Genomic DNA, 26,641 nt, shown 5'->3' on the forward strand with positions numbered 1-26,641 from the left:
TTTGAATGACTTAGTTGATTAAAACATGCAATCATTCAAAGAGGAAGACAAAGCAACAACAATATAAATGTTAAGAGCTTCTTACTGATTGGTGGCCCTGTGCCTGATCTGATAAAATGCAATTAAAAATCCTTGAAAGAAAAGCTTGTCTTTGGAAGGGAGGACTTTAACTAGATAAAAAAAAAAATGTTTATTACAAAATAAAAAGAACTAACCACAACATGTTGATCTGTATGTAACCATTGTGAATAACAGTGAATTTTATAGCTTTTACAGAAAAGGTTAACAAAAGGCTATATTGTGTTTTCACGATACAATTTTTTTTTTATTGGATTCATTTTCACTTACCATAGGTGATGAGCTTTCCCATAGGCTTCAGCAGATTGTAGGCCTTGTGGGTGTCTGATCCTCCGAGAGGGTCGAGCACGATGTCCAGCCCTGGGGCAGAGGAGACAAGCGGTGGAAATTATCTCTAGGGTGAATTCAGCCAGAGCAGCCTGCCAGGTCTCCTTAGTGGCCCCTCTGCATGCCAAAGTTCACTAGGAATAGTGAGTGTAGCCAAGCTGCTCAGTGTTTACTCAAACCCATGAAGGAGGACAGGAGGAAGACAACAAAACCTTCATATATGATCATTTTTTCCATTCATGTCCCTCATCTGACAAGACAGATGCGATGTCTCCCTGTTGTTATCTTTTCAGCATAACAATCCAGCCTCTGCGCAGATGGTAAAAGGAGAATATAAAGGTTTCTCTGTGGCTTATTAATGTCCAACCATGTAGGTTCTGCCTTAATGATGTTCCTTTGTGCCAGAGGGAACTCCTTAAATTGGGTTACCCCTCCTTGCTCCGTTAAACCCAGGTCCCATTGATTGTTTGGGCTCACAGCAGGACTCTGCCCTGACCAGAGCACACATGAATTGACAAAGAGTCAAATATAGAAGGACTGGTGGTGAGCCCATTGATCTAGGCTACTAATTAGATACATTCTGTGTAAAGTGTCAGCTCTTGCTTGCAACCTATCTGTCTGCCTGACTCCAAAATGAAAAGAGACAGGTTGGAGATGCGCCAATGAGATGGGCTTCTGAGAAACCATATCATACATTAAACAGCAAGAGGAGACTAGACTTTGTTCTATTTAGCTAAACAAAGAGTCATTCATCTCCAAGCAGCAATTTTGGAAACATAAATCTATGTTTGCTACATGGGGCAGAGTGTAGTATTTGCTTGGTGGGAAAATGACTCCTTATGTGCTGCCAGCCTGATGAGAATGAAAGCCAACTGTAAGAAAAATAAAATAATAATAATCTGATCATACTTACAATTTACCACACAGAGTGTATAACTTTGCACTATGAGGTATCTATTGAGCCTAAGCAGTTGTCCTATCAGAAAAATCCAACAAACAAGTACACACTACTATAAACAGGAATTCAGTTTACAGTAATTGCATTCCCCAGTGGAAACAAAATCTAAATGTCGCATCTTTGTGGATGTTTTTCTTTCTCACCTTTTGGGCTGATCTTGCGCACTTCCTCCACATAGTCCTTGGTGCGATAGTCAATGGTATGTGTGACTCCACCCTGACTGATGGCCTCATGTTTGCTTGCCGAGGCAGTGCCGAACACGGTCACATCTTTCACAGTCTTGCACAGCTGAGTGGCTGCAATGCCAACGCCACCTGAAGACAGGAAAAAAATAAAATAAACAGAAGTTAATATGAGCAAAAGAAGACCCTCAACCTTAAAAGTTGGAGAAAAAATTAAACTTAGTTGTGACTTTTCATCTCCAGAGAAAAAGGCTCGTCTCCTCTTCCTTTTACTCAAAAACATGCTGAGCTGTCTGTTTTTGACTGAAGATTCTCACTCTTAGACAAATTAAAAACTGTGCGACTTTTTTTAAGCCCCATGCCCAGATTCAGTCACAAAATTAGGAGCTTTGCATTTCACATATTAAAATATAATGGAAAAGAAAAATCAACTAAAGGATTTCTTCAGCTGCTAATGGAGCTGTTTGTTTTTAAAGTCACTTTGGGCTTGCCAAACTATACATCCAATTTTAATTTTAGGTTTTCCTATTGAAAAAAACCCTTCATATTTTGATTAAAATTTCCCAAATAAAATGTGAGCCCCTGAATAGTAGAATTTTTTTCCTAGTTTATATCCTTTTTATCTTCGGTTTGTTTTCACCAGCAGTAAGGAGGCATGAATTGCTTCATCTTCGTAAGAATTTTTACAGTAGAAACTTTGGTTAACTTTTTATTTTTTGTTTTATTTCACTCGCCATGACCCCTCAGAAAGCAAAAAAAAAAAAAAAAGAATCTTATTAAGTCAGTGGAAAAAAGCTGAATTTATGCTTTAAAAGGAGCAGAAGAAAAAATGCGAAGCTTTAAGATGAGCATTTTTTTTTAAACTAATGAACCTGACCGATATATGAAGATCAATAACTCCAAAAGTTGTTGATATTTGTGACAAAATATTCTGAACGAAGGTCTCAAGCTGCAGCTTGACAAGAATTCCTGTTCAACAAATATTTTCAGGGTCGGGTAAATGTGATTTTCATTATTTATTGTGACAAACAACCAAATCAATAACACAGTGGATGTGTTTTCGCTCAGGGGTATGTATGAGGCATATTAAACACAATCACATTACCCAAGCTGGCCCGGGGAAAGTAAACACCCACACTAAGACATATGCCTCCGATGGTGAAGAAGGTAGCCATTGTCACCCTGTAATAAATCCAATTTTCTGTCAGCATTCTCGAGAGAAAATGTAAAACTGCAAACACGAATGTAGCTGCTACAGAAAAACTCAGCGCTGCTGACCACAACTTTGATTACAAAGCAGAAGTTTATGAATATTTGCATTTTTCCTTTGCAGTGTTTGACTCCCTTAGCCAGTGTTTGCACAGGGAGCTGCTGTGAGAAGTAATAGGTTACTGATAAGCAAGGGGCATGTTTGAAATGGAGGCTGACTGGAGGGGCTGAGGCTAAAAGGCATCCATAAAGGTCACTCATGCCTGACCAGCAAAGTGCACATCTCATCTGATACCAGAGAGAATAAAGAAGCACAGAGCAACAGCTGCATTTCATAACACTTCCAAACACAAAAAGAGATGTGTGAGAAAATCAAAAGGTATGCTTAGATTTTATTAAGACCACATATACTTGAGTGAATATATTCTGAGTGATGATGTGCTCTTTGTATGCACGCATGACAGCTTTCAGGAGGGAATCTTGTTCACTGGATGTACAAGGTGCAACTCTTGTCCCTTCATCTAAAAGTAAATGTTTCCGGGCCAGTGAGCCTGTCTGGTAGCAAAACTTCTTCAACCAAATCAGGCAGTTACTCTCTGTGGCAGCATGATTGCATAAACACACAAAAACAAACAGTACTGTCTTTATAAGTAAAGAAAAAAGTTTATTTTTCTGATACTATTTGTGGCCATTGAATTTATTTCTGTGCAAAAAACGAGGCAGATAATGTAGTTTTCTGGTAGCGCAGGTCAGCGGGCCTGTGTAAGATGAAAAGCCCAGCCTGCATCATCATAATCACGCTTGTTGACAGTGTTAATATAGCTGAAGAGAAAACAACACTCAAGGCTGTTGCTCTTGGATGCGAGCTCTGTCGTAGCCACGTTGTAACAGCAACCGTCTCTCCTCGCTCTCAGTGAGAAAACCAAGTTTGTGTTGCCAAGGTAACCTCAGCCAAATTGCCAGCAATGACTGAGCAAAGGGAACCATTTTGTCTCATTGACTGCTCTTCCTTTGGGCACGCAGGCGCACCAATATCAAGTTTGTCAGCAGTTAATTTTTGTGCTTTAACTGAGCGTTTACTAAAAAAACACATATCTAAGCAGAAATGTATGTAATTTAAAACAAGACAGGAAAAAAATAATAATTTTCAACGCTCACATTAACATCCCTCATGGATATTTATTAAAAGTCTCCAGCAGAACAGAAACTCTTATATGCCACAAAGGAATATATCACATTTAGACTTTGGTCCCACAATAAGCATCCCCTTAATGATGGCTTCTAACTGGTTTATAAATATGTTATTAATTAACCTGTAAACACTACAACTCATTCATGAGAGCGTAATATGTATTTGACATCATTAATGCAAAAAAATTATGTCTTCAAACGCTTACTGTGATCAAAAGTTAGTAACAATGTAGAAAAAAGAAGGCTCACTACTAGTCTGTGTTTTTTCTCTTGCACATCCTTAATTAATGCATAAGAAACACTAGTGAATGAGTTATAAAGTGTTCAAAGATTAATTAAGCAAAGTGATCTGTCTTCTGTTGCAGCTTTCTGGATCTCTGTGCTGGTGAAAGTAATCATTTTTTGTTCCTTAATGTACTGTATTTATGTACCTTACAAAAGTATTCATATGCATTTTGTTTTTTCTATCTGATAGACGATAAAAGTAGCACATATTTGGGAAGTAGACACTAATAATTATATTTTTCAGATGTTTTATAGAAACATGTCAAGATGGTGGAATGCATTTGCATTTAGATTTTATGAAAAATACTTTAAGTCTTGCCAACAATTGTTGATTGGATTTAGGTCTAGTTTGACTCATCTTGACAAGTGCTTCTTAATCCTGGTCCTGCTGATCAACTTATATCCAAATCTTAGGCCTGTCCCTGCAGCAAATATACCAGACTAAAATGAATAGGTGTTTACTAGGAAGTAATGCAGTCATTTAAATATGGTACGCTGAAGCAGAGGCACAAGTTAAAGATGGAGGATAGAGGGCCCTAAAGGTTGAAAACCACTGGTCTAGAGCCTTCCATTGTAGCTCTAGCTAAATGTCTTGCTTGAAAATGAACAACAAACACTCGTACCGGAGCTCCCAACCTCTACAGCTCCTCCAGAGATACCAGAACCCTTTTTGATATTTTTTTTCAATTAATTTTCTTCATACCGAGATGCTGTAGATGCCAAGAAGTCTTCACAGAATAGCTGGATGTATACTTCCACTAAACTACAAACTGGTTTGGGATTCATGCATAAATTTGCTTATTCCATTGTCCTAAAACACTTTGCTTTGGGGTAAGGTGTAAACAAAGGGTATTATTAAGCACTAGTCCAAAGTATGAACATTGTACCTTGTTCTGACTCCCATGTGAATAAACTCCTGAACTCCATCACAAGACTCCAAAACCGTGCCAAGAACCCCCTCAATCCTCTAACCTCTCATCATACACACATCCATACATGCACAGACCACAAAGGCAAGATTAGATTTAAATATACCCAGTCCGATGCTGGTATCTGCTAATCTTCACAAGTATGTTCAGATTAAAATATTAGCCTTTAGTAGCCTGCATTTACTTGTTTTACCGGATTATACATTTTTCCCAGAGTGTCCTTAAAGTAAAGCCATTTCTCTTCAGAGATTATGGCTGCATCCGTGAATACCAAAAGAAGAAGAAAAACAAAAACTTAAGCAAATACCTGCTGCTATTTGCAGTTTATTCACCAAGATTCAATTTAACTGCCTTAAAAAAGGAAGACTCAAACATCATCCACTTAAATGGAGCACAGAGGTTTTTTGTCTTCTACCACAATCCGTACGTTCTTGCATTATGGCACAAACTGCACTCTATAAAATGCCTGTTAGGAGAGAAAATTAATTTTCCTCAATAAAAACACCGAAAGAATCTGGATTGACACTGAGGCCACTGTTATTGCTCCACGGCCAGAGGTTCATCACAAGGAGAGGGTGGAAAAACAGGGTAACATCTCTAAAAATCTCTCAATTGGGTAGAAAATGTAAATCTGTTTGTTGGCTCAATATGATAATGATCACCTCATGTCAACAACCGAAGAAGACAGGTCACTTGACTTAGAGCTCCTTCGTTTTTTTTTTTTTTTCCAATCCATTTTTTCCCCCCAAAGACATTTGCACATTTCCTTCAGGAGTCGTATCTTTCATAACCTATCATTATGTGGTGGTGGTGGCTTGCAGAAAGAATGAAATAAAAACATGGAACTTCTCTTTTAAGCCAAACTCTCTGTGGCAAAATTATGCGTCAAAGTAGTAAATAAATGGCAGTTATATTGCAAATGGAAAAATTTTAACACTGTTCAGATATGAGTGATTACACAATGAGAGGAGCTATCGCTGGCTGTCAGTGAACAAGTACTTTTGAGGTATTACTCTGAATTATGTAACCCTGTTGTTTTCTTGGATGCCTGTGTGAGTGTGGGCTTGGAAGTTCAATGTGCTCTTTCTCTCTCTCTCTGAAGGTGATTTTCATAAAGGAAGTCCATTTTTAGTTACCGGCTGACTGAAGGAGGCCCTTGTAATTTCCATCTAAACATGCTCTTATTGTCTGACACAAAACCACAAATTTCACAGAAAACTAATATGGAAGATCTCAATAAAAAAAAAAAAAAAAAGAACATGCAAGAACTCGCTCCCATCTTAAACCTGGTTGCAAAATGAACCTCCAGCTGTTGCACATGAAAGCAGGTGCCCTAACAAAGGCTTCATATCCACCTGTGATTATGTGGTAGCGGGTAGGGCGGGGTTGACGGGGTCATTTGTCAACGACTGCAGAAATGAAAGCGCAAAAGAGCAATGTGATTGGAGGGTTGGGATGGAGGTTGCCCTGGTTTCCTTCCACTATCGGCGCAGCTGATCTGCCGCCAGCGATGGCAGGCCCAGGGAACGCAGAAACGGTTCAACCACGCAGACTCCTGCTCAGTGGTCACACTGGATTAGCATTCTCTAAACTAGAGTAAGCCTTCCTAAGCAGACAGCCTGCGAAGAAAGGAAATCATTCTTGTGCACTTTTATAACAGTGCAAGAAAAAAAAATGCATCCCTAGAGTTGTAAGTACAAATGAGCTGATGCTCAAAACAACTAGAGACTAAATAATAAATGAGGATAATAACATTACAAAGACTCCAGGGAGAAAGACAACAAATAGGTGGTTTGATATAATACCCTATAGGAAACAAAGCAGATGAATTATTCAACCCTAAAAAAAACATCTTTGACTCGTCATTTTTCCAACACATCTGCAGTCAGCTAAACACAGCAGAAATATATGCCGGAGGCCCTGCCTGCAGGTTTGACAGCAGCCATAAATATCCATGCCAAGCTTCAAGTCTCATTCAGCAGAACCAAGATGTCCAGCCACCTGTCACACCCACTTTAGTTTACTTTGATGTGTATAGTGGTATGAGAGATGCATTTAAAGCAGGCACAAATCTGTAAACATGTGTAATAGACCCTGAAAATAGCTTCATATTAGTTTAGCATAACCACATACAAGCAAATATGAGAAATGTCCAATCTTTATTTATGTCCAATTATTATATTCTAGCCTTATTCAATAAAATATGTATGGTTGGACTAAATTGAGTTATTTTTGACAACGCTTCTATGAAAAATCTGTCTAGATCTGTCAGATAATGGATAGATTTTTGTACTTAGAGGAAAAACTGCAATGACCATAGAAGACAGGTTATTATGCAACCATTTCTGATTGGATTTGGCCATATGTTTGGGTTATCTTCTTAATGAAAGACCCATTCATAGTCCGTTTTAAGTTTTCTTAGATTTAAGGGTTTTGGAAACAAATAAGCCAAAAAAATCACTATAAAAGTCTTCTTAGAAATAAGATTAACTTTAAAGATTTATAAGCCCTAAAGTAATGCAAAAAAAATAAAAAATTCAACAACCAGCCATTTAAGCTATGGAGATTACCATTAACAAGGACTTAAATCCTTCAGCTGTGATCACAAGCAGTAGCTGGAAGTGTCCCTGCTAATCTTCAGCGTAACCCAGCAATTCTTTCCGAAAACTAGAGATTCTAACCAGAAGCAGCTGATTAGTGGAATAAATAAATTCCAACTCACAAATGTCAAACATATGGACATAAGGGTGGATTTTACTGCTAATATTATTCTGCAAACCAAAGCACCTTCAATAACTTAGGTGATGATGGAAGTCAAAACTTGATGGGATGTACACACCTAATCAAATTATGCATTCCCCATCTGCAGTATGACAGAGCTTATAAATTAAGCAGAACCGGACGTCATCTTTGCAAGCAGCGGGTCCCCATATGCATGCAGGAATGTTTAGTGTGGGTGTGGTGGCTTGGATGGCGGGCCGGGCCTAATAAACATCATGACCAGTTCAGGGAGAGGTCAGTGAACAAAAAAAAAAGGAAAAAAAGAGTTGGCCGTGTACGGTGGAAGGCCCACAAGATACATCCAAATGTCGTCCAACTTCCCCCTCCGCCCAAGCCCCCCGGGGAAAACAAAAGGGGAAACGTGCACACGTTCCCAGATGACAAGGGCCACGGCACGGATATGATCGAGGGTCAAAAGGAGGGGGGTTATGGAGGGCTGAGGGGCGGGGAGGCGGGTTGTGGAGGATGCAGATGTGTGGTGCGGTTGAGAGGAGAGGCACGATGGGAGGAAATACAAGAAGCTATTGTTTGGAGAGGAACGACAGGAGCGGAGCCACGAGCGAGGCAGCTGAGGATCATTCACCACATACATACAGAACACCAGTCAGACATTCCAAATGGTAATCTGATCCTTACTGGGAAAGGTCACTCTATACTTTTTAGGAAGGGATGCAATTTGTGTTGATGTGACATTACCTGCAAATGTAGAACAATGGGGAAGCTTCGTCACACGGAGGTTTAACCATCATTCCTGCGCTAAGCTTTCTACTGCACAGTTCAACAGATCATATGTAGGGTGCAAATCAGGGAATTTACCAAAAAGTCTTGTCAAGTTGACTTAATTTAAGCTGATTCCACTCACATCTGGACTACTCAAAAGTTATCCCCCTGGTGTGTGTGGGCCTTCATGGTGGTGTGCTTGCAAATTTCAAAATTGGTCTCTTATAAGCTTTTTCTATGGGCTTTGTAGAGCACACACTGGAGTTAGCAAAAAAAAAGCTGGATAAGACCTACCTGATATAACCAAGACCAACGCTGCAGAAAGACAGATTGTATGTAAATTTCGACAGCAGCCTGCCCCTCAGCCCCAATTTAATCTGATTACTTCATAGAACGACGCATCTACCTGACTTTGACTTTCACTGTCAAATAGTCGATTTTAATAAATCACGAATCCTTAACGCCCTTGTGCAAATCAGACGCATGAGTAGAAAAGTCATCCACATATTCAACGGCTCTCAAACTGTGGTACAAGTAGGGCTGCAACTAACAATCATTCTGTTAATCAATCAATGTTTCCATTATGCCTTGGGTTAATAAGATAAATTTCCTAAATTTCCTTATAGAAGTTGTTTTACACAATTTAAACCAGGTAAAACAAAAAAAAAATTAATCTTAAATGCAAAATACTGTATCTATGTACATATTTTTTTCAATTTTAGTATAATAACAGCTCTAAGTGGGTTGCTTAGTGGGTCAGCTGAAGGCATATTTAAGGGTCTCTTTACTCAATCGGTTAATTAGTTGATGATTATTTTAATAAGTGATCACGATTGATCCAATTATTGTTTCGACCTTAGTTACAAGTTCTAAAAGAGATATTTCAGCTTTGTTTGGTAGTACTTAAAAGCACTGTCAGCATTCACCATTTAAAAGGAAGATATTATCAGTGTTTTGACAAACTTAGATGAAACAAATACCAGATATCAGGCTCTAGCCAGTTTTATTTATATAGTGCTAATTCATAACACATGTCATCTCAAGGCATTTTACAAGTTACAAGTCAATGAAATCATACAAGAAGATTGGTAAAATGTTGCCTAACTAAGGAAACAAGGTAGATTGCATTAAGTTACTGACTTTAAAGGATTCGCTCCTCCTGGATAGGCATTTAGTGACAGTAGACATTTGCTCGCATTGTGTCTTCGGTTTTAAAGCAATCCCTCACACTGATAATGCATGCATGCAGCAACAGTGGAAAGGAAAATCTTTTAACAGGAAGAAAGCTGCAGTAGAAATAGGCTCAGTTTGACCAGCCTTCTTTTGAAGCCAACTGGGGTTTGAGAAGACAGAAGCAGACACACAAAAAGGAAAATAAAAGCACTAATTCACAAATACTATGTAAGTTAACAAACAATTAGTTTTTTTCTGGGAGACCAATGATCCAAACTGACCTTTCATGATGTAAAATGGAAAATAAGTTCCAAACCTCACAACTTACTGCCGTCAAAACTAGCAATTAGTCTTTTCTAGCGATTTAGAGGGAGTTTGGCCTACTCTTCTTAAAATCAATAAAGTAATTTTAAGAAGAACGACAAAAAATGACAGCAAAGGGATTTTTATACTCAATTTATAATACATTAGCATGGGGTATTGAAAGAAGCTTGAACAGTTTCCCCAAAGTGATCAAATTAGCAGAATAATATGCTTCTAGAACGATATGGTCAGCCATGAAGCACAGACAGGATGAATCCTCCCTCAGTGATTACTAGAAAGCAGGGAGCTGGGAGTCTGTGGTTTCAATGATAAGAAGCTGTTGATTAAGGCTTTCAATGAAAAACAAAATCACACTGTATGAAGCATGATGAGGACCTGCACACCCTGTGACTGTTAGTGAAACGAATCCCTGCCTGCCTGCCTTCGGTACTACTGTTACTCCTCATCTGTCCAAATCGTTCACAAGCTGATCTCATCCATGAGCTCACCATTTTATCTTTACTCTGACAGAGCGCAAGATGTGCTCAGGGATGACAGACTCATAAATCTGCAACTCTTTAGTTGGGTATACAGCTTAATAGGTCTTGAAACAACTTCATCATGTGATGAACCATTAATCCCCATACAACAGGTAACACTACACTCTTATAGACAGGGCGTGTGCTGAATTTGTGGCCACGGTTGAGCTTTTTATTTCCCCAATTATCTTTGATTATCATTTCACAAAATTACAAAATATGGTATAAATGCATAAAGGAAAAAAAAAGGTTTTCTTGGAATGCTTTTAGTTCAAAAGAGGAATGCTTGGAACTGGGGAAATAGTGGTGGTGTTCCACATCATCAGCATGTGACGCTTAAGTCAGATAAATGTCAAGTAAATATTCTTATGTAACTTTGAAGTATAAACGGGGGGAATAAGTGCACCATTGTTACAAAAAAGTTCCTATGCTAGAAGCTTTAAATGAGAGTGTGAGGAGGGCCCCGTTTGGCCTAAAGAACAGATCTTCTCTCAATCTATGAATTTCATTACTAATCCACATTTAACAAGTACTTATACCGATGCATGTATTATTGTATCTAATCAGATTAAATGATTTTGTCTTTTCACTGCTTACTACCTGAAGAAAGGATGGTAATACTAAACCAGCTCTCAACCCCCCTCACTATCCTCTCCAGGGCCATTTTAAAGATTGATTGCTGCTGAGATCTGATGGCAACACAATCCTAAGATGTTATAAGAATGGCTTAGAAAACATAAACAAGCAGTGGAAGTAGAATAGGGCTCAAACAATAACAGACATAATTTATTGAATAAATACTCAGCTTGAGTATAGAGACCCTAAAACAAGCCATCAGTCAAAAGAACAACCCAACACTAAGAGCAGCACCTCAGCTAAAACTGTACAAATATATATATACATATATATATACATTTGGCATTTATGATGAAAAAGTTTAGTTAAATTCTTTAAAAAATCCCATATTAATCACATTTTCTATTAATTAATTGAACAATTAGTTAACAGGATAATTAAGTATGAAATAATTGTTACTAGCTCTACATGTGATCATAGAGGTTTATATTCCTTGTAAGAGTGGTGGGTGGAAAAGAAAATTAAGCAAGCAGACTGTTTTCTCCCTAAAGCTTGTGGTTTGATTATAGTTGAATTTATGAAGCTTATTCAGATGAGTAAAAACATTTTAAAATATCTCAGGTTAGTCATAGTAATTTGTAGTATTAGACACCATCACTGAACGACTGCTCTTGTGCTTTCTTCAGTTCAAACCGTCGTAATGTTGCCTCCCAGTTTCCCTGGCTGCCACATATTTAAATTACACAGATCATCTATGTGATTCATAATTTGTTTTAATGAAATAAGGTTAGAAAAGGGACGTCTTTCGTTTTGAAAGACCTGGATTATAAATAAAGCTAAGCCTCCCTGCCATTTCTTTCATATTATTACATGAAAGCACAGCACAGGCCTATTCCCCCCACCCTCCCTCACTCTCTGGCCCTGTCACAGCAGATACCTTTGATCTGTCTAATCAGTTGAACATCAGGAACAATTTTGACAGGCTGTAGAGCGGAGCATCCTCTCCTTACACAGCCACCCAGCATACATCTCCATGTGAACCCTAAGAGGCTGGAAACTGATGTTCAGATGGTGAAGAGAGGAGTATGTTTCATAAAACAGCTGAAATGACCTAGGATAATCAACAAGGAAACAATTTGGACATGTGTTTTTATTATAATAATGCCTTGACAGCTGGAGAGCAAATTCTGGCAGTCTTCCCTGAGAAACCAGGGATGATCATCTGACTAAACCGGCAGGGGAAAGCGTTTTAAAGCACATTTCCACAGCGTTCCACCTATAGGGAACATAATCTACACAGAAAAAGGCAGCATGTGTTCTCACAGGGGTGAATGACATTAACAGAATGATATAATAAAGGCAAACATTTGGGATCCCACAACTAGAATGCTGTTAACTATTGCAGTGAATTGCAAAATGTTACGCTAACAACTTCACTCCTGTCAATGTGAAGGGACATGCACACCTGCACTGGCAGGCTCCCAATGCACTTTATCATTTTTTCCCCCCATAGAGAATAAGACCAGATTTTATTATATTCTCTGAGCCATTTACACCCCCACACACTGTCCCACATGTAAATACTCCATTCCTAGATCCTCCTGCATGAGAAGAGAAAGAATTGGAAGCAAAGTGATGATTTACAGATTGGACACAATATCCTTTAACGAATAATCTTCTCTTTCCAGCTGGCCTGACTGTACAAACTAAATGTTCTTAGGTTCATTACACCCTAAAACAGGTGCTTTATTTCCCTACATCACAATCTTTCCTCCATCAACTCATCTATTCTGAACTTTGACTAGAAAGCAAAGGTGACAGGTGTGCTTGCAGTATTGCAAAAGCTAAAAACCCGTAACTACATCTCTCATCATGAAAAAGTAGAACCTATTTAGTGCAGAATACAACATGCTGCCACACCATTAAAGCTCTAAGCTTAATATAATCATATTAATTTGGCATTTTTGTCTTAAAACCTCTGCTTTCCAGTGCAAGACTTAATGTTATTAGATGAGCTGTTGCTGCTAGCTGTAATACATCAACAAGTTGTTGCAAAATGGCAGACAACATGGACCAGCAGGAGTAATTGAAGGAACCTGAAGGAATCATATGGTAGCATAAGTTTTATATTTGAATTTAGTTAGTATAATTAAAACTTTTTTTCATCACTTAAGATATAATTTAAAGTTAATTTGTTTTCTGTGTACTAGTTTATTTTAATATATAATGAATACAGATGCATTGCATGGAGTCCGCATAGGGAGATTTTTCTGTACATCTAATTTTTAAACAATCTAGGTCTGCAACTAACTAATATTTTGCAAATTGATTAATCTCTCGATTATTTTTTTTATTAAACCAGGTTTAATAAAAAAAATAAGGATTTCAGGATAGGTTTTATAGAAAAAAGCAATTTCTTTTTTATCTTAAATGAAAATGTTTACTATTTTTTTACAATTTTGATATAATTACTGCTCTAAAAGGGTTGTTTTGTCAGCTAAAGGCATATTTTACAGTCTCTTTACTCCAGTTAACAATCAATCGATTACTAAATTACTAGATGATTATTTCAATAATCAATTAATCATGATTCATCATTTCAGCTCTAAATCAATTCCTTCACTGCTCTGTTAAGGACTGACTGAAAACATGTTCAAGGCTCTACTGTACCTGCAGCAGAATGGATGAGGACGCTCTGGTTGGGTCGCAGGTTGCCAAAGTCAAACAGCATCAGGTAGGCGGTGATGTAATTGACTGGGAGGGCAGCTGCCTCCTCAAAACTCATCCCCTCTGGGATGAGGAAGGTGTGGCTGGCCGGCACCACAGCTACCTCCTGCCACAGCCCGAAACGGTTCAACACCATCACCTTATCACCAACCTAAACAACAAGACAGCAGAAGAAGACGTGTGCAGTGATTTATCAGGGAAAAACATGATGCTCAGTCGTTAAATCTGCAGCAACTAAAGTATTTTCATCAAGGAGGCAACTGTATAGATTTGTGAATTTGTAATTTTTTCAAAAATGAAAATATGTTTTCTTTGAAATAAATAAAAAATAGAGATTAACTCAGGAAACAGTACTTTTCACAGATCTTGGTAATAGGAAAACATACTTCTTTAGAGGGTGATTAAGCATACTAAACCACTTTTCTTATTTTTTCACAGTCTTACACTCCTTTGTTATTAACCAAATATTACTGAAGGCAGTATTGTTGTGGTTTGGTATGGCTAACATTCATAACGATGCAACTGAAAAACGGACAAAAAAATGTTAAAGCAGTGCTCAATGGGAGTTCTACCTGTCCCTTTTCTAGGCTCCTGTATCTGCTGGCTGTGCAGTAATGCAACTGTTTGCTCCACCTAGTGTAAATGTGAGGTTCATTAAGGCTATTCATTTCCCTTTTTTTATGAGGAAAGTATTTAACTACATTTTCAATATCTTAGAATCCCTAAAAATAAATTTGTTTTTGCTTATATTATAGCAATGGAGCTTCCAAACAAAACAGGTTATCTACATACCATGGTCAAACAACATGCAAACAATGTTACAGATCATGGCTGCACCATATTAGGACATTTTCTTAGGGATTCTACTTATTAAATCGTATCAATTAAGCTTAACACACTCCTGATTCCTTGTCTTTCTATACCAAGCCAGTAAGTACACATAAGGCTTAGGAACAAGGATGGTCAGTCAATCCAACTGGCAATACATATTGTGGAATAAATGGGGTGTAGCTCATTAAGATTAGACATATAATATCTAACCAAATATTGCATTCATTTAGTCTTATGTGATTAAGTTCTTGCACAAACTGATATTGCATGATCACATAGATTTCATTTTGTGCAGATATAACTCAAGGACGGTATTTCAGGGCTGTGGACAAATAAAGGTTTTCAAATGCAAACCAACCATTTAAGTTGGAGCTGTTGCTGTCCTGTGATGCTGACCTCACTGTTTCTTTCATACAAGAGTGGAAGATGCAAAATATGTGGCAGGATAGGTAAGGGTGGGAAATATTGTTTTGTTTAAAGCAACAGTGGACATGCAAAAACAAAACCACGTCATCTAGATTCATTTAATTTCAAAGCAGAAATATAAAGGTGAGATAGGGCAGTATACAAGAAATATGATAAACAGATTAAATGGATGCTTTTAACATACCGTAGTATTTTGTCATTTTCAAATAAGTAAAACTAAAACAGAGGGAGAAAAAAAACACCTAACAAACGCAATGTTGCCTTCAGCATACACCCCCACATATATAAAAGAGAGGAAACCTTTGTAAGAAGAAAACGGTACAAACTATTTCTTTCAATTCATGTTATCTCACAATCAGTCCAAAAGTAAGCAGAAAGAAAAAAAAGATTTTAAAAACATGATGGAAAAGACTGAACTGGTCTAAAGAGCTTAACAAACGTATCTAATTTGTGGTGAAGATCATGCGGCAGCATTTCCATGATAAAATGGGTAATGTCAAATGTATGGACATATGGGGAGGTGTATCGTGACAGATTACACTTCTCAGCAAGTAATTAATAAGAACTTTAAACAAGTATTTCAAATAATTAAAGTTGGAAATATTTAGAGGATAAAACAGGGATTACAAAAATAAAAAATGGAACATTTGATTGATCTTGAGATGGATGGGAGGATAAAGATCTTTTTAAAAATTGGAAATTTTATGTATTTATAGAAGTAGAAGGTCTGTGCCATTCCAAAGAGCTGAAATTTACATCCAGATCCTACTTCGACAAAGGTTTCTAGAGTCAAAGGGCCGGATCTATCAAAGGTTTGCGTGTATTAAAACGTGAGCTATTTCACTGCGCACGCTAAAAAATGTACAAACTGATCTATCAACAGCGTGCTAATAGCATTTGGTTTTTAAAACGTGCTAAATAGCGCCTCTGATCCATTTAGTACTTTTTCTGCAATGAATATGCAATATGGGGCGTTTACACGCAAAAGTGCGTCTTGTGGGAGGAGAACATGTAAATATATTAATTTAGCACTCGCAAAGTGATTTATCAAACTTGAACGCAATTTTGCTAACGGTATCTGACTCTATATTTAACACGTTTCAAAAGAAGGTGCAAATGGTCTGTATGCGTAATTGCGCACACATGGCAGCGGTTATTGTCGCAAGAAGGAGACATGGAAATAAAGCAAGGAGACGCAGAGAACGCATTTTTTCACTCCGTGTGAATATTTTTGCAATGAACGAGGAAACGATCATCAAAACATATCGTTTATCCAGCATATTGCCATTTTGGAGCTGTTGGGGGAACTCCGAATGGATTTGGAGCCAGCCACAAGGAGGACCCACGCAATACCAGATATCACAAAACTCCTTGCAACATTGCACTTTTTTGCATCTGGGTCATTCCAGCGTACGGTTGCAGCGAGAGCTGGGATCTCCCAATCTCGTTTTTTCAGAAGAGCTGTCTGACGGGGTCGGGGTTCTCCCCCTGCGCCTGTGGAGCAACGTGCCAAATGCTGCGGGGATCTCATCCACAGTCACAGGCCAATACAAAACACCTGTTTTTTTTTTTGTTTTGTTTTTTTTTACTGCAGCACATACCACCTTAGGGAATAAAGGTTGCCAATTTATAATTTATAAATAAATAAATAAATAAATATATATATATATATATATTTACCTATTTATTTTTTTTGTTGGGGGTCACTGTAAGATTTAAATTTCTTAATGCACTAGTTTGTACAGACTACAAACTACTTTGCCGCAAACCACAAAACGCGCAAAACCATCATTTAAATAGGGCGTCTCCAACAGTTTTGCACCTTCCACCAGTTACGCAATCGCTCTTGTTAAATCACCCGCAAACCATGGTTCAGCCCCTCGCGCAAAATTCCAGTTTGCGAGCGCAAATTACTGCACGCAAAATTGGATCTTGATAAATCCGGCCCAAAGCGCGAGGATTCAGGACCTGGAAAGTAAACCTTTGGTAAATGATGTTGAAATCAGGGTTTTCCAGGTCTGCCTGTTCCAGCCATAACTTCTTAGGCCTTAAAAAAAAAACTTAATGAAATGGCAAAGATAAATGTATTCATAAAACTCTTTATAAGAATTGCTGCTATTGGCCCTAATTCGGTCAAAAGATCTGAGAGAGCCAGGAATGAACAAGTTGGTGAAATTAGACCAGAAGAGGAACGGTTCAATAAACCTATACTTCTAATATGGGTTGGCAAATTGTGGTTTATAGCCAGGGGAGACTGAATTTATTTAAAATGAGGGATTTTCATGTTTCTTCACATCATTCCAATCCAGCAACATATTAAAGGCTATTAAGATATCCCTCAGAAACTCTACTTGAAAGTTCATTCTTCTATGATCCAGGAAGTCAGGATGAAGATTCAAGGCCCAGTAATTAGGAATACTTCCTACACTGAAAACCAATCTGACATCATTTTAATCTGAGTTGACCAGTTATAAAGCTGCATGTTTGATAGTGAAAAAACTCTCTCCGGCGCTTGAGTTTAGTCGGCATAGAGAAAAGCCTTCAAGAAAAAACTTTAACAGCTTTAATGAAGAATTACTGAATACTATAACACTCCTAGTAGTCTCAGTCGACAATTAAAGTTAATTGACAATTCAGAAAATGCTAAAGATCCGCCCACAATTCAGGAGTCCTTTAATTTTTCTTTTCGCTTTTTTAAATTCCGACACTTAAGAAATACAGCTGTAATCACAGTTTAATGAATGCGTGATATTTTTGTTATAGGTTATCATACTTTCAGAGTTTCATACCAGCCCAGGCCTAATGTTGACTTCCTTAAACATTAAGAACAACATGTTGCAGGCTGTGAATTCCAATCTCCTCTGTTCCCCACCTTTCCTTATCAAAGCAGGATCCTCAGATACACAACTGTGTCTTTCCAAAAGAATGAGCCATGATATAAACTTCCCCCCAGCCCCTAAACCAACCAATCAGGACAACTCACTCGAGGGACACAGGAAACAGAGACGACAGCAGCATTATAACCCTCTTCCTGTTTTCTTCCACCCCCCCTTATCCAGTTCTCCCAACATAGCCTTCCCTCCCACCCTGTTTCCATTCTCCTCACTTTTTCTCTTCCCTTCTTTCTCTTTCACTTCCTGAGTCCTTTTCCTCTTACAACTTTAGAATGTCTTCCTTCCCCTTCTCCAGTTCCTCCCCCCGGTCTCATCCTGTCTGTCTTGTGTGGCGCTCCCTCTTTCATCCTCTGGTCCTCATTCTGTTGTCTTTTTCTTCTCCCCGTTTTGAGGAGTGCCACTCCCCTTCCCTTCTTCCTCATCAGTGTAACAGGACAATAGGGCCCATCTTCTCTACTGGCTTCTCTCCACTCATCAGCCTCCCTGCCAGATTCTTCCTCATGGGTGAGCCTAAGACAAGCTCTCTCCTCCTGGGAACAAACCCTCTCTCCACTCGGACCTCTCTAATGGTCTGGAGGGAACCATGCGTCTCACTGTCAATCCACTCCCATTAGAGAGATTTCTGTCTCTTTCTCTCCGAGGCTTTATCTCACTCTCTGAGGGCAAGTCATTTGGTTTACTTCAAACTACATATTTTCATGTTGTTGCAGTCGGTTAATTTCTTTGTTCTACATCTCCATCTTCTGATTTTATTGAAGTCTTTGAACTCATCAAGCTTACTGGATAATTGGGGTTCAGTGTGTTACAAAAATCAAAATGAGGGGGAGTTGAGGCTTTTACAGAAAAAAAAAAAACACGACTCACATAGTCAAAAGGATCTGCCACTATTCTTTCGTTCCCCTGCAAAGCATGGGAGTTACTGTCAGTCATACAGCCGGTTTAGTAGGAACATTCAAAGCCAGGCAAAAAGGCCTTGTGACACTTCTGTTTCAACATCTTCACAGTGTGACACAGAAACAGGCAGTCATGCACATCTTCCATTTCCTCTCAGCCTTCTTTCTGTGCAGTCACTGTCGGGGTCTGGGGTGAGGGGGGGTCATCAAACAAAGAAACTTTTAGTTAACTAAAACTGAAAAGACTTAATCAGCTGGTGATTCAGTTTCAGGGTATGCAGACCTCCTAGTCAGCTGGCTTTGCAGTTCAGAGTTTTGACAAACTCAGCAAAAAAAACATCAAAAAAACATAAGGATGATCAGATTTTTGAAGCAACGTTTCTGAGTCAGGCTGAGACAAAAAAGGTTAACAGATGAAGCTTAGTCAGCGCCTTTGACTAAAGCCTGTGGTGTCGCTGTATCTTGAGCACTAAAGTGTCTTAACACAATTTAACATTACCTCCATACCTTGTGCACAATGCAAATGCAAACAATTATGAGGGCAGGTGAGTGTTATTTTCCACTAATTACTGGGTTTTGCAAAAATTTAATATTTATTCTTTTTGAATATTTTGATTTTGTTTTGTTTTTTCTGTCAGGTTGCACATACAACTCATTTTACTAATCACACAATTTTCTATTCTGGGTTACTTTTCAGTTTTTGATTTTTAACACAAATACAACAAAAAACTGAATTGGTGGATTGGATTGGACTTGCTCAGGGTTCTGATCCTTCTTAAATAAGAAAAATCCCTGAATGAGCTAAAAAAAAAAAAAACTATAATACTTTATGTTTATATTATCAGTGTCCATTATATTAAGATCACAATTGATTGACTTAATAAACACTTTTTACCTGTTTTTGCTGCCTTTTTTTGTTTAGCATTTTAAGTTTTGCATTCAATATATGGAGGATGCATTCCGCCTTTCTAAAGCATACCCTGCTGTTCTCCCAATTAGAGCCGAAGATAGACACCACTCAGCAGATTCTTCCTGCTAAGGAGACAAAGGTCTGTTGGAGTGAAGGGGGTGATCCTAAAGACCTTCTATGACTCAATTGTGGCATCAGCCATCTTCTATGGAGCTGTCTTTTGGAGAACTGGCCTATCTGTAGCTAAGAGAATGCGGCTGGATAAGCTGATCAGGAAGGCCAGCTCTGATTGGATGCCCTCTGGACTCAGTGCAGGAGTTGGGAAACTAAAGCATTCTAAGTAAATGAACATCTCTGTTGGATAATGTCTGCCACCCCATGCTTGAAGCTTTTGCAGAATTGGAGAGCTCCTTCAATGACAGACGGCTTAATCCTAAATGCACAAGGGAGCGTTATCACAGATCCTTCCTCCCAGCAGCTGTACGACTTTATAACCACCACTGTTCCCAACAACCTCAATAAATTGCTACATTAATGCTGATTTTCCACAGTTTCTATCTTAGTCAGTTAAATAACATGCTGCTGTCATTTTGCATATCTCTGACGTTGCTATTTTCAAATATCCATTACTGTAAAAATGTCCATAGCTGTAAATTGGTTATTTATTCTCCAGGTGAACAGTTGTTATATTGTTAAAAAAAAAAACATTATAGACCACTATTTTATTGTTTATCTTTTAACTATCTTTCTAAGGTCCATATTGTGTGACCATTTTTTCTATAATCTCTTTGCTGCTGCTGCAAACACCAGAATTTCCCCATTGTGGTACTATAGAGGGATTTTCTATTCTGTTCCATTCTATTTAGCGCGATCCAAACTGGATAAATACATGGCCTATACGTTGAATTATCACTGAAGTAGATTGGCAGATATCCAGGGTAGCATTAGAACAGGGGGAGCACAAGAGCCTTATAAATTTGATATAACTTATATCTTTTAGATGTAGCCTATAACTTTGATGCCGGTCATAGAGGGTTAGGATCCCTGTGTGTTGAGTGTGCTTGTAAAGGAGAAGGGACACTAGCTAATGGGTATCAATGCTCCAATACAATTTTTTTCCTCTCCGATACGATACCGATATTGCAGCTTTGAGAGCTGGCTGATACTGATATTGACCCGATACAATATTAGAACGAATCAAGCCAACTTTTATAACTTATTTTATGCTGTAGAAGTTAGGAAAGGCTTGACCAAGTAATATTACTAAAAACGGGTAACCAAGTCAACCACCAAAGTTATGAAAACACCGGACCCATTTAAAATTAACCTATGAGTTACAAAAACTTTTGACAGAAACAGAGTGTTTCTATCAGCATGAAAATCTGCGATAATATTAGTTTTTTGGCAAATATTGAACCGATATCCAATATTATTATTGGACAGAGACATCCCTGCCAATGGGTTTTGAGAGAGACTGTTTTTTTGGCTAGGTCTGGAATCTTATATTCTGTTTGTAATTTATGAGTGGGGGCATAAGGAGGGGCTCACACAGTTTAACATTTATGCAAGCACTGTTTCTACAAATTTAAAAGTTGCCAAGATGCTGTGAACGACAGAGAGTAAGTTCAACATCCAAATTACCAATCAAAAATAGGATTTATTGCAAATTGTGTTATCACTGCATTATTGAATGCTAATATCACCACTGCAGGGTGAATAACTTTTTTTCTGATTTTGTCAACATATGCTTGAACCACACTGAGATTGATTTCAAGTTAATTTGTCAATGGTTATATAAAAAAAGAGAGCTTACCTTTTAGCGTTAACCCAGCATGTCAGTAAAAAGCTGCTCATGAAAATATTATTGAGGCATGATGATTCTACCGCTGATGTGTGCATGTCAAGGCAATTTACATGTGGTATTTATCACATACTCATTTAAACAAGTTGACTTTTCTGAAATGTCTAGAAAAATTTGATTGTGTCCTTTCAGTCGACCAACAGCTGTCCCTTTGCTTGTCATTAGAGATATTTAGTCATAGTCCAGTGGGTAGAAGGGGTTTGTCTAGATGACTTGAGGATAGATAGATAGGGATGGGGGGGGGTTGATGGAGGAAATACCAGACTGACAATGTAGGCCAGAGGGAGGTAATTGGGAACATATGGGTCAGATCCCTCCAAAACTCACCAACAGAGAGAGCCTCCATGTTTTTTAAACAAGGCTTGAGGAAAAAACTAAAAAACTGCTGGTATTTGGCATCATGGGAGCCTCAGAGTGATTTGTGATGTTTCCGCTCCCTCCTTGCTTACTCTCTGTTACTCTTTCCCCCTACAATCCTGCTTAGGTCATGTCGGGTGAGCTCACTATAGACTCACTTAACATTACCAAGCATCTGAATGCTTATTTAGCAAAAAAAGAAAAGAAAAGGAATACAGTAAGGTATGAAGTCTGCAAAAAATAAAATAAAAAGTAAAATAAAAAGTGGATTCAACCAGAGAATTTACTAACAGACTAAATCCTGCTAGGAAACATGTAAGCTATCAAACATAAATCTACATTTATTTAAATATTCTTTCCCCAAAAAAAATCTAGTTTTTTTCTCTCTTATCTTGATTCATAGGTGTATGAATACCATCTTAAAAGCTTATTTCATCTGTCAGTGAGCTAAACAAATTATGGATCATGAAATACTAAAAAGACAAAATAAGATCAAGTTGATTTGCTGCATATGTTGCTTAATCTGTTCAAAAAGCATAATCTGTTTGGAGTTTTCTTAGAAACTACTCAGACACACCCAATGTCTTTGTGTTTGTGGGATAGAGCAACAGAAAGTGAACCTCCCCAAAAAAAGCTTGCAACTTGTGGTCATAAAAATCTCTCTGAGTTACAAAAAAAAATCTCAGAGAACTCCAGTCATCAGAGGATTTGGCTCTTAATTCAATTAGCGAAAAAAAAAAAAAGGCTGTTAGTGGAGGTGGGAGTGTGCTGACAAGCTGCATATGCATGTATGCGAGTCGTCTGTGACCTTTAATTCAATGAACATCAGTGACAATGAGGAATACAGCAATAAATAAATGAACCCGCTGAACTCTCGTAGCACAGCCCTGAATCAGCATCCATCCATCCATCCATCCATCCGAGCCACACCCAGTCAGGTGAAATCAGTCAGCTTCTGCTTACATCATACATGTGCTAATCACTGTATTATCCAGAATGGAGCTCAAACAATGTGAATCATCATGCTGCGTTAGGTTAAACTGCCTCTCACAGATGTTGCCTTGGTGATGCCATGCAGCCAGAAGAGAGCCATGAGCTACCATGGGCCTGTGACTCATCACTTAAAGCCCTCTCATTAACAATGTGCGGGTTTGAATACTTTCCTGAGTCTTGCTGTGAGATTTCATTTTTAGTTATGTTTCTCTTTCTTTTTTTTATTATGTCTAATAAGGTTGCAACTGTATAACAGCATGTTGGCTTGTAACTATGAGGGGGAATCAACGACTTCACACCTCATGGTGTCTGTCTGTGAGGCGCCTCGCCCTTTTCCACTCCGCGCGTTTGTGCGCCACCGTCTCTCCCGTTAACAAAGGGCGTCGCTTACTCCAATCTCCTCCAACGACGTCAATTTACATCAACCACTAATATTATTTCCGATTTATCTCCAAAATAAATCACTTTTTCCCAACAAAATCGGTGCATTTGAATTCATGACAGTCAGCATTTTCTGAAATATCCTTTCTTAGTTGCAAGTTTTTGCTTTATAAATCACTTTTATTGTGCAGCGTTGCTCATATTTTAGGTGTGATCACACATACAGAGGGACAAAATAAAATAAAACAATTAAAATATCTAGACAGTATGTATAGCTTTAATTTTGAAAGCAAGAATGCCTAATTTCCTGTCTAGCTGCTGCCAGCTGAGTGCTGCGCTCCAATCCGTGGCGCACACCAAAGCGCACAGCAGCGTGGGCGCAGCGAGGATGGAAGGCATCCCATGGATCTGAATTGGCTTATTTAGCTTTACGCTTTTGAAACAAACAGCTTGAATAGACAGAAATAACAGATTGCATCTTTGCAACTTATTTCTAACCTATAGTAGAAGTTGGCTTAACTTCCCCGTTAAAAAGGAAAAATTAGAGAAAAGATAAACGAGGACGACGCCTGTTTACTTTGGCCTTTCGACTTATGCTATCTTATTACTTTAGATCTATTCTACAGATATCTATTTTAAATTATCCTTTAAATAACCCCATAAAGTCAACTTTTATGCACCTTATTAATTCATAGAAGGGGACAAACTGAAAAGCTGCACATTAACATCTAATCAAAATGCACAATTTGGAGATTTCTATTGCCTTTGTTAAAAAATAAAATCTTTCTGATCTTTATTATTGAAGCCTTGGAGCTTGAAGTTTATAACAATGTAGCGCTGACACAATGAGGGTGCGCTGCTGCCTGACACGCCCATGCCCACAAAGCACCCAAAATCCAGCTGATATTAAACAACATGGAAATAAACAAAGAAAAAAATGTTTAATTCAATGTAAAACAAAGGCTGGCGTAATGTTTGCTTACTTTTCTGTCAGTTACTTCTTCCCCGACAGCCTCCACCACCCCGGAGCACTCCATCCCCGGGGTGACCGGCGGGGATGGCAGCCGGTCGTACAGACCCTGTCTGGCCATCAGGTCGGCGAAGTTGAGCCCGCAGACCTTGACCCGGACCTGCACCTCTCCAGCTTTGAGTGCAGGTTTCCCCTTCTTCACCTGCAGCTTGACTTTATCATAGCCTCCGTAGCCGGTGAGAACCAGAGCGCGGTAGGTGAAGGTCTCCTCTTCGGGGGCCGCCGCCGGGGTGGCCCCTGCCTCCGCGGACTCCGTCTTTGGAGGCTCGGCTTTAGGCTCCTCTGCGGGCTTGGTCTCCTGCTTCTGGTCCACGGCGTTTTGCTGCTGGGCAGGTGCGTCCTCTCCAGACATTGTTGTGCAGATACAGTGGAGATTCAAAGGGGGAAAAAAGAACTTCAAAGATTTTTGGTTTTCACTTCTATTAGTGATTTTTTGCAGCCGTGGACGGTTTTATCCGGGTGAGCTGATTTGCAGGAATATAAAGAAAGTCTGAGGTTCTTCTTCAGCAGTCTTGCATGGAGACACTAACCCCGAGAAAGTGGGTTGATCAGTGGCTGTCAGCGCCGCGCTCTGAGAGTGTGAGTGGGGCGAGACGGAGGCAGACTGGAAAACACGGAGAAATTCAGGGATTGGTTTATGTGGCTGTCTGGGTTTGGCTGCTCGGATGGAGTAATAAATTAAGTCCAAAAGCAGAGAGATCAGCCGGAAATATTGAAGCAAAGGGAGGTTTATTAAAGTCCAAATTTTGGAGCCTACTGTTAAACCAGTCTACCTCTAGATTTACCATCTCCTCATTGTTAATGTCTTTATTTGTTTGACCATTATGTTTTTTGTTATCATAAAATCTATATTCAAAACACCAATCCTCCATATCCAAATCTCTACTTTTTCAAATTTCTTGAAAAAGTAATGATACTTATGGAAATGATCCATCTTTACCATAAAAAATAAAACAACTACATGACAGATTAAGGCTTAGTTATAGTTCAAAAGAAAGGAAAAATTCTTTAAAGGTTTTAACTAATGTAAAGCAAAGGTGTTTCTTTACTAGCTTACCTAATATTAACCTCCATCCACTGACCAACTCTCCCTGCTCTGATGAAGAGAAGCATCCCAACAGCATAATGCTGCCATCACTGTGTGTAACCATTGTTAAACTGTGTCTAGTGATGAGTAGTACAGTAATGGGCTAAAACATTTATTTAATCAGAGCATCTTTCAAAAGACTTTTTAAAGGGAATTGTATTACTTTTTTATTTCTTTGAACTGTGGAACTCTGCAGCTCATTCAGCATCACCATGACTCTCTTTGCATTTTCAATGGTTTATGCAATCCTGTTCCATCCTGTCCTTTCCAGCTGACAGCCATGACTGTGCAGGGAAGTAAACTGCAAAAACACATATAGAAAAAGGTTAAAAAAATTCTTAAATTAAGTGTATTAACCCTTAATTTGAGTAGGTGAATAAGATGATTTGCAAATGGAATGATTATTTTTACCAGTAAAATAAGATAATTAGATATTATGCACCTGAAATAAGACAAATAATTTTGTTTTTCTTATTGTAATTGTAAGTGTCTCACTTATACGGAAGAGGATTAGGGCCAGTGGGGGAAAAAAAAGTTAACTGATTTTTAAATTTTATCTCAGTTTAGTATGGGAAAAAAGTCAGAATTCTGACTTTTTTCTCAGAATTCTGACTTTAATCTCAGAATTCTGACTTTAATCTCAGAATTCTGACCTTTTTCTCAGAATTCTGACTTTAATCTCAGAAATCTGACTTTAATCTCAGAATTCTGACCTTTTTCTCAGAATTCTGACTTTAATCTCAGAATTCTGACATTTTTCTCAGAATTTTGACTTTAATCTCAGAATTCTGACTTTTCTCAGAATTCTGACTTTAATCTCAGAATTCTGACCTTTTTCTCAGAATTCTGACTTTAATCTCAGAATTCTGACTTTTTTCTCAGAATTCTGACTTTTTTATTGTCAGAATTCAGTTAGAATTCTGAGAAAAAAGTCAGAATTCTGACTTTTTTCCCATGTTATACTGAAATAAAATTTAAAAATCAGTTAAATCATATTTTT

The 26,641-nt window shown here is 38.3% G+C and overlaps 1 protein-coding gene across 1 annotated transcript in view; it reads right to left on the minus strand.

The window, feature by feature from the left end:
• Window positions 1-25,142, minus strand: part of vat1 (vesicle amine transport 1) — a 39,476-nt gene extending 14,334 nt beyond the window's left edge. The window contains exons 1-4 of the mRNA XM_038284385.1: window positions 24,508-25,142; window positions 13,922-14,129; window positions 1,507-1,677; window positions 349-438 (exon numbers count right to left, since the gene is read on the minus strand). Of these exons, the coding sequence (XP_038140313.1) occupies window positions 349-438; window positions 1,507-1,677; window positions 13,922-14,129; window positions 24,508-24,906 (868 nt within the window). The 5' untranslated portion in view covers window positions 24,907-25,142. The remainder of the gene's footprint in view (window positions 1-348; window positions 439-1,506; window positions 1,678-13,921; window positions 14,130-24,507) is intronic.
• Between the last annotated feature and the right edge of the window lie 1,499 nt (window positions 25,143-26,641).

Source organism: Cyprinodon tularosa, unplaced genomic scaffold, assembly GCF_016077235.1.
Source record: "Cyprinodon tularosa strain WSP-4 unplaced genomic scaffold, ASM1607723v1 ctg105, whole genome shotgun sequence".
NCBI lineage: Eukaryota > Metazoa > Chordata > Actinopteri > Cyprinodontiformes > Cyprinodontidae > Cyprinodon > Cyprinodon tularosa.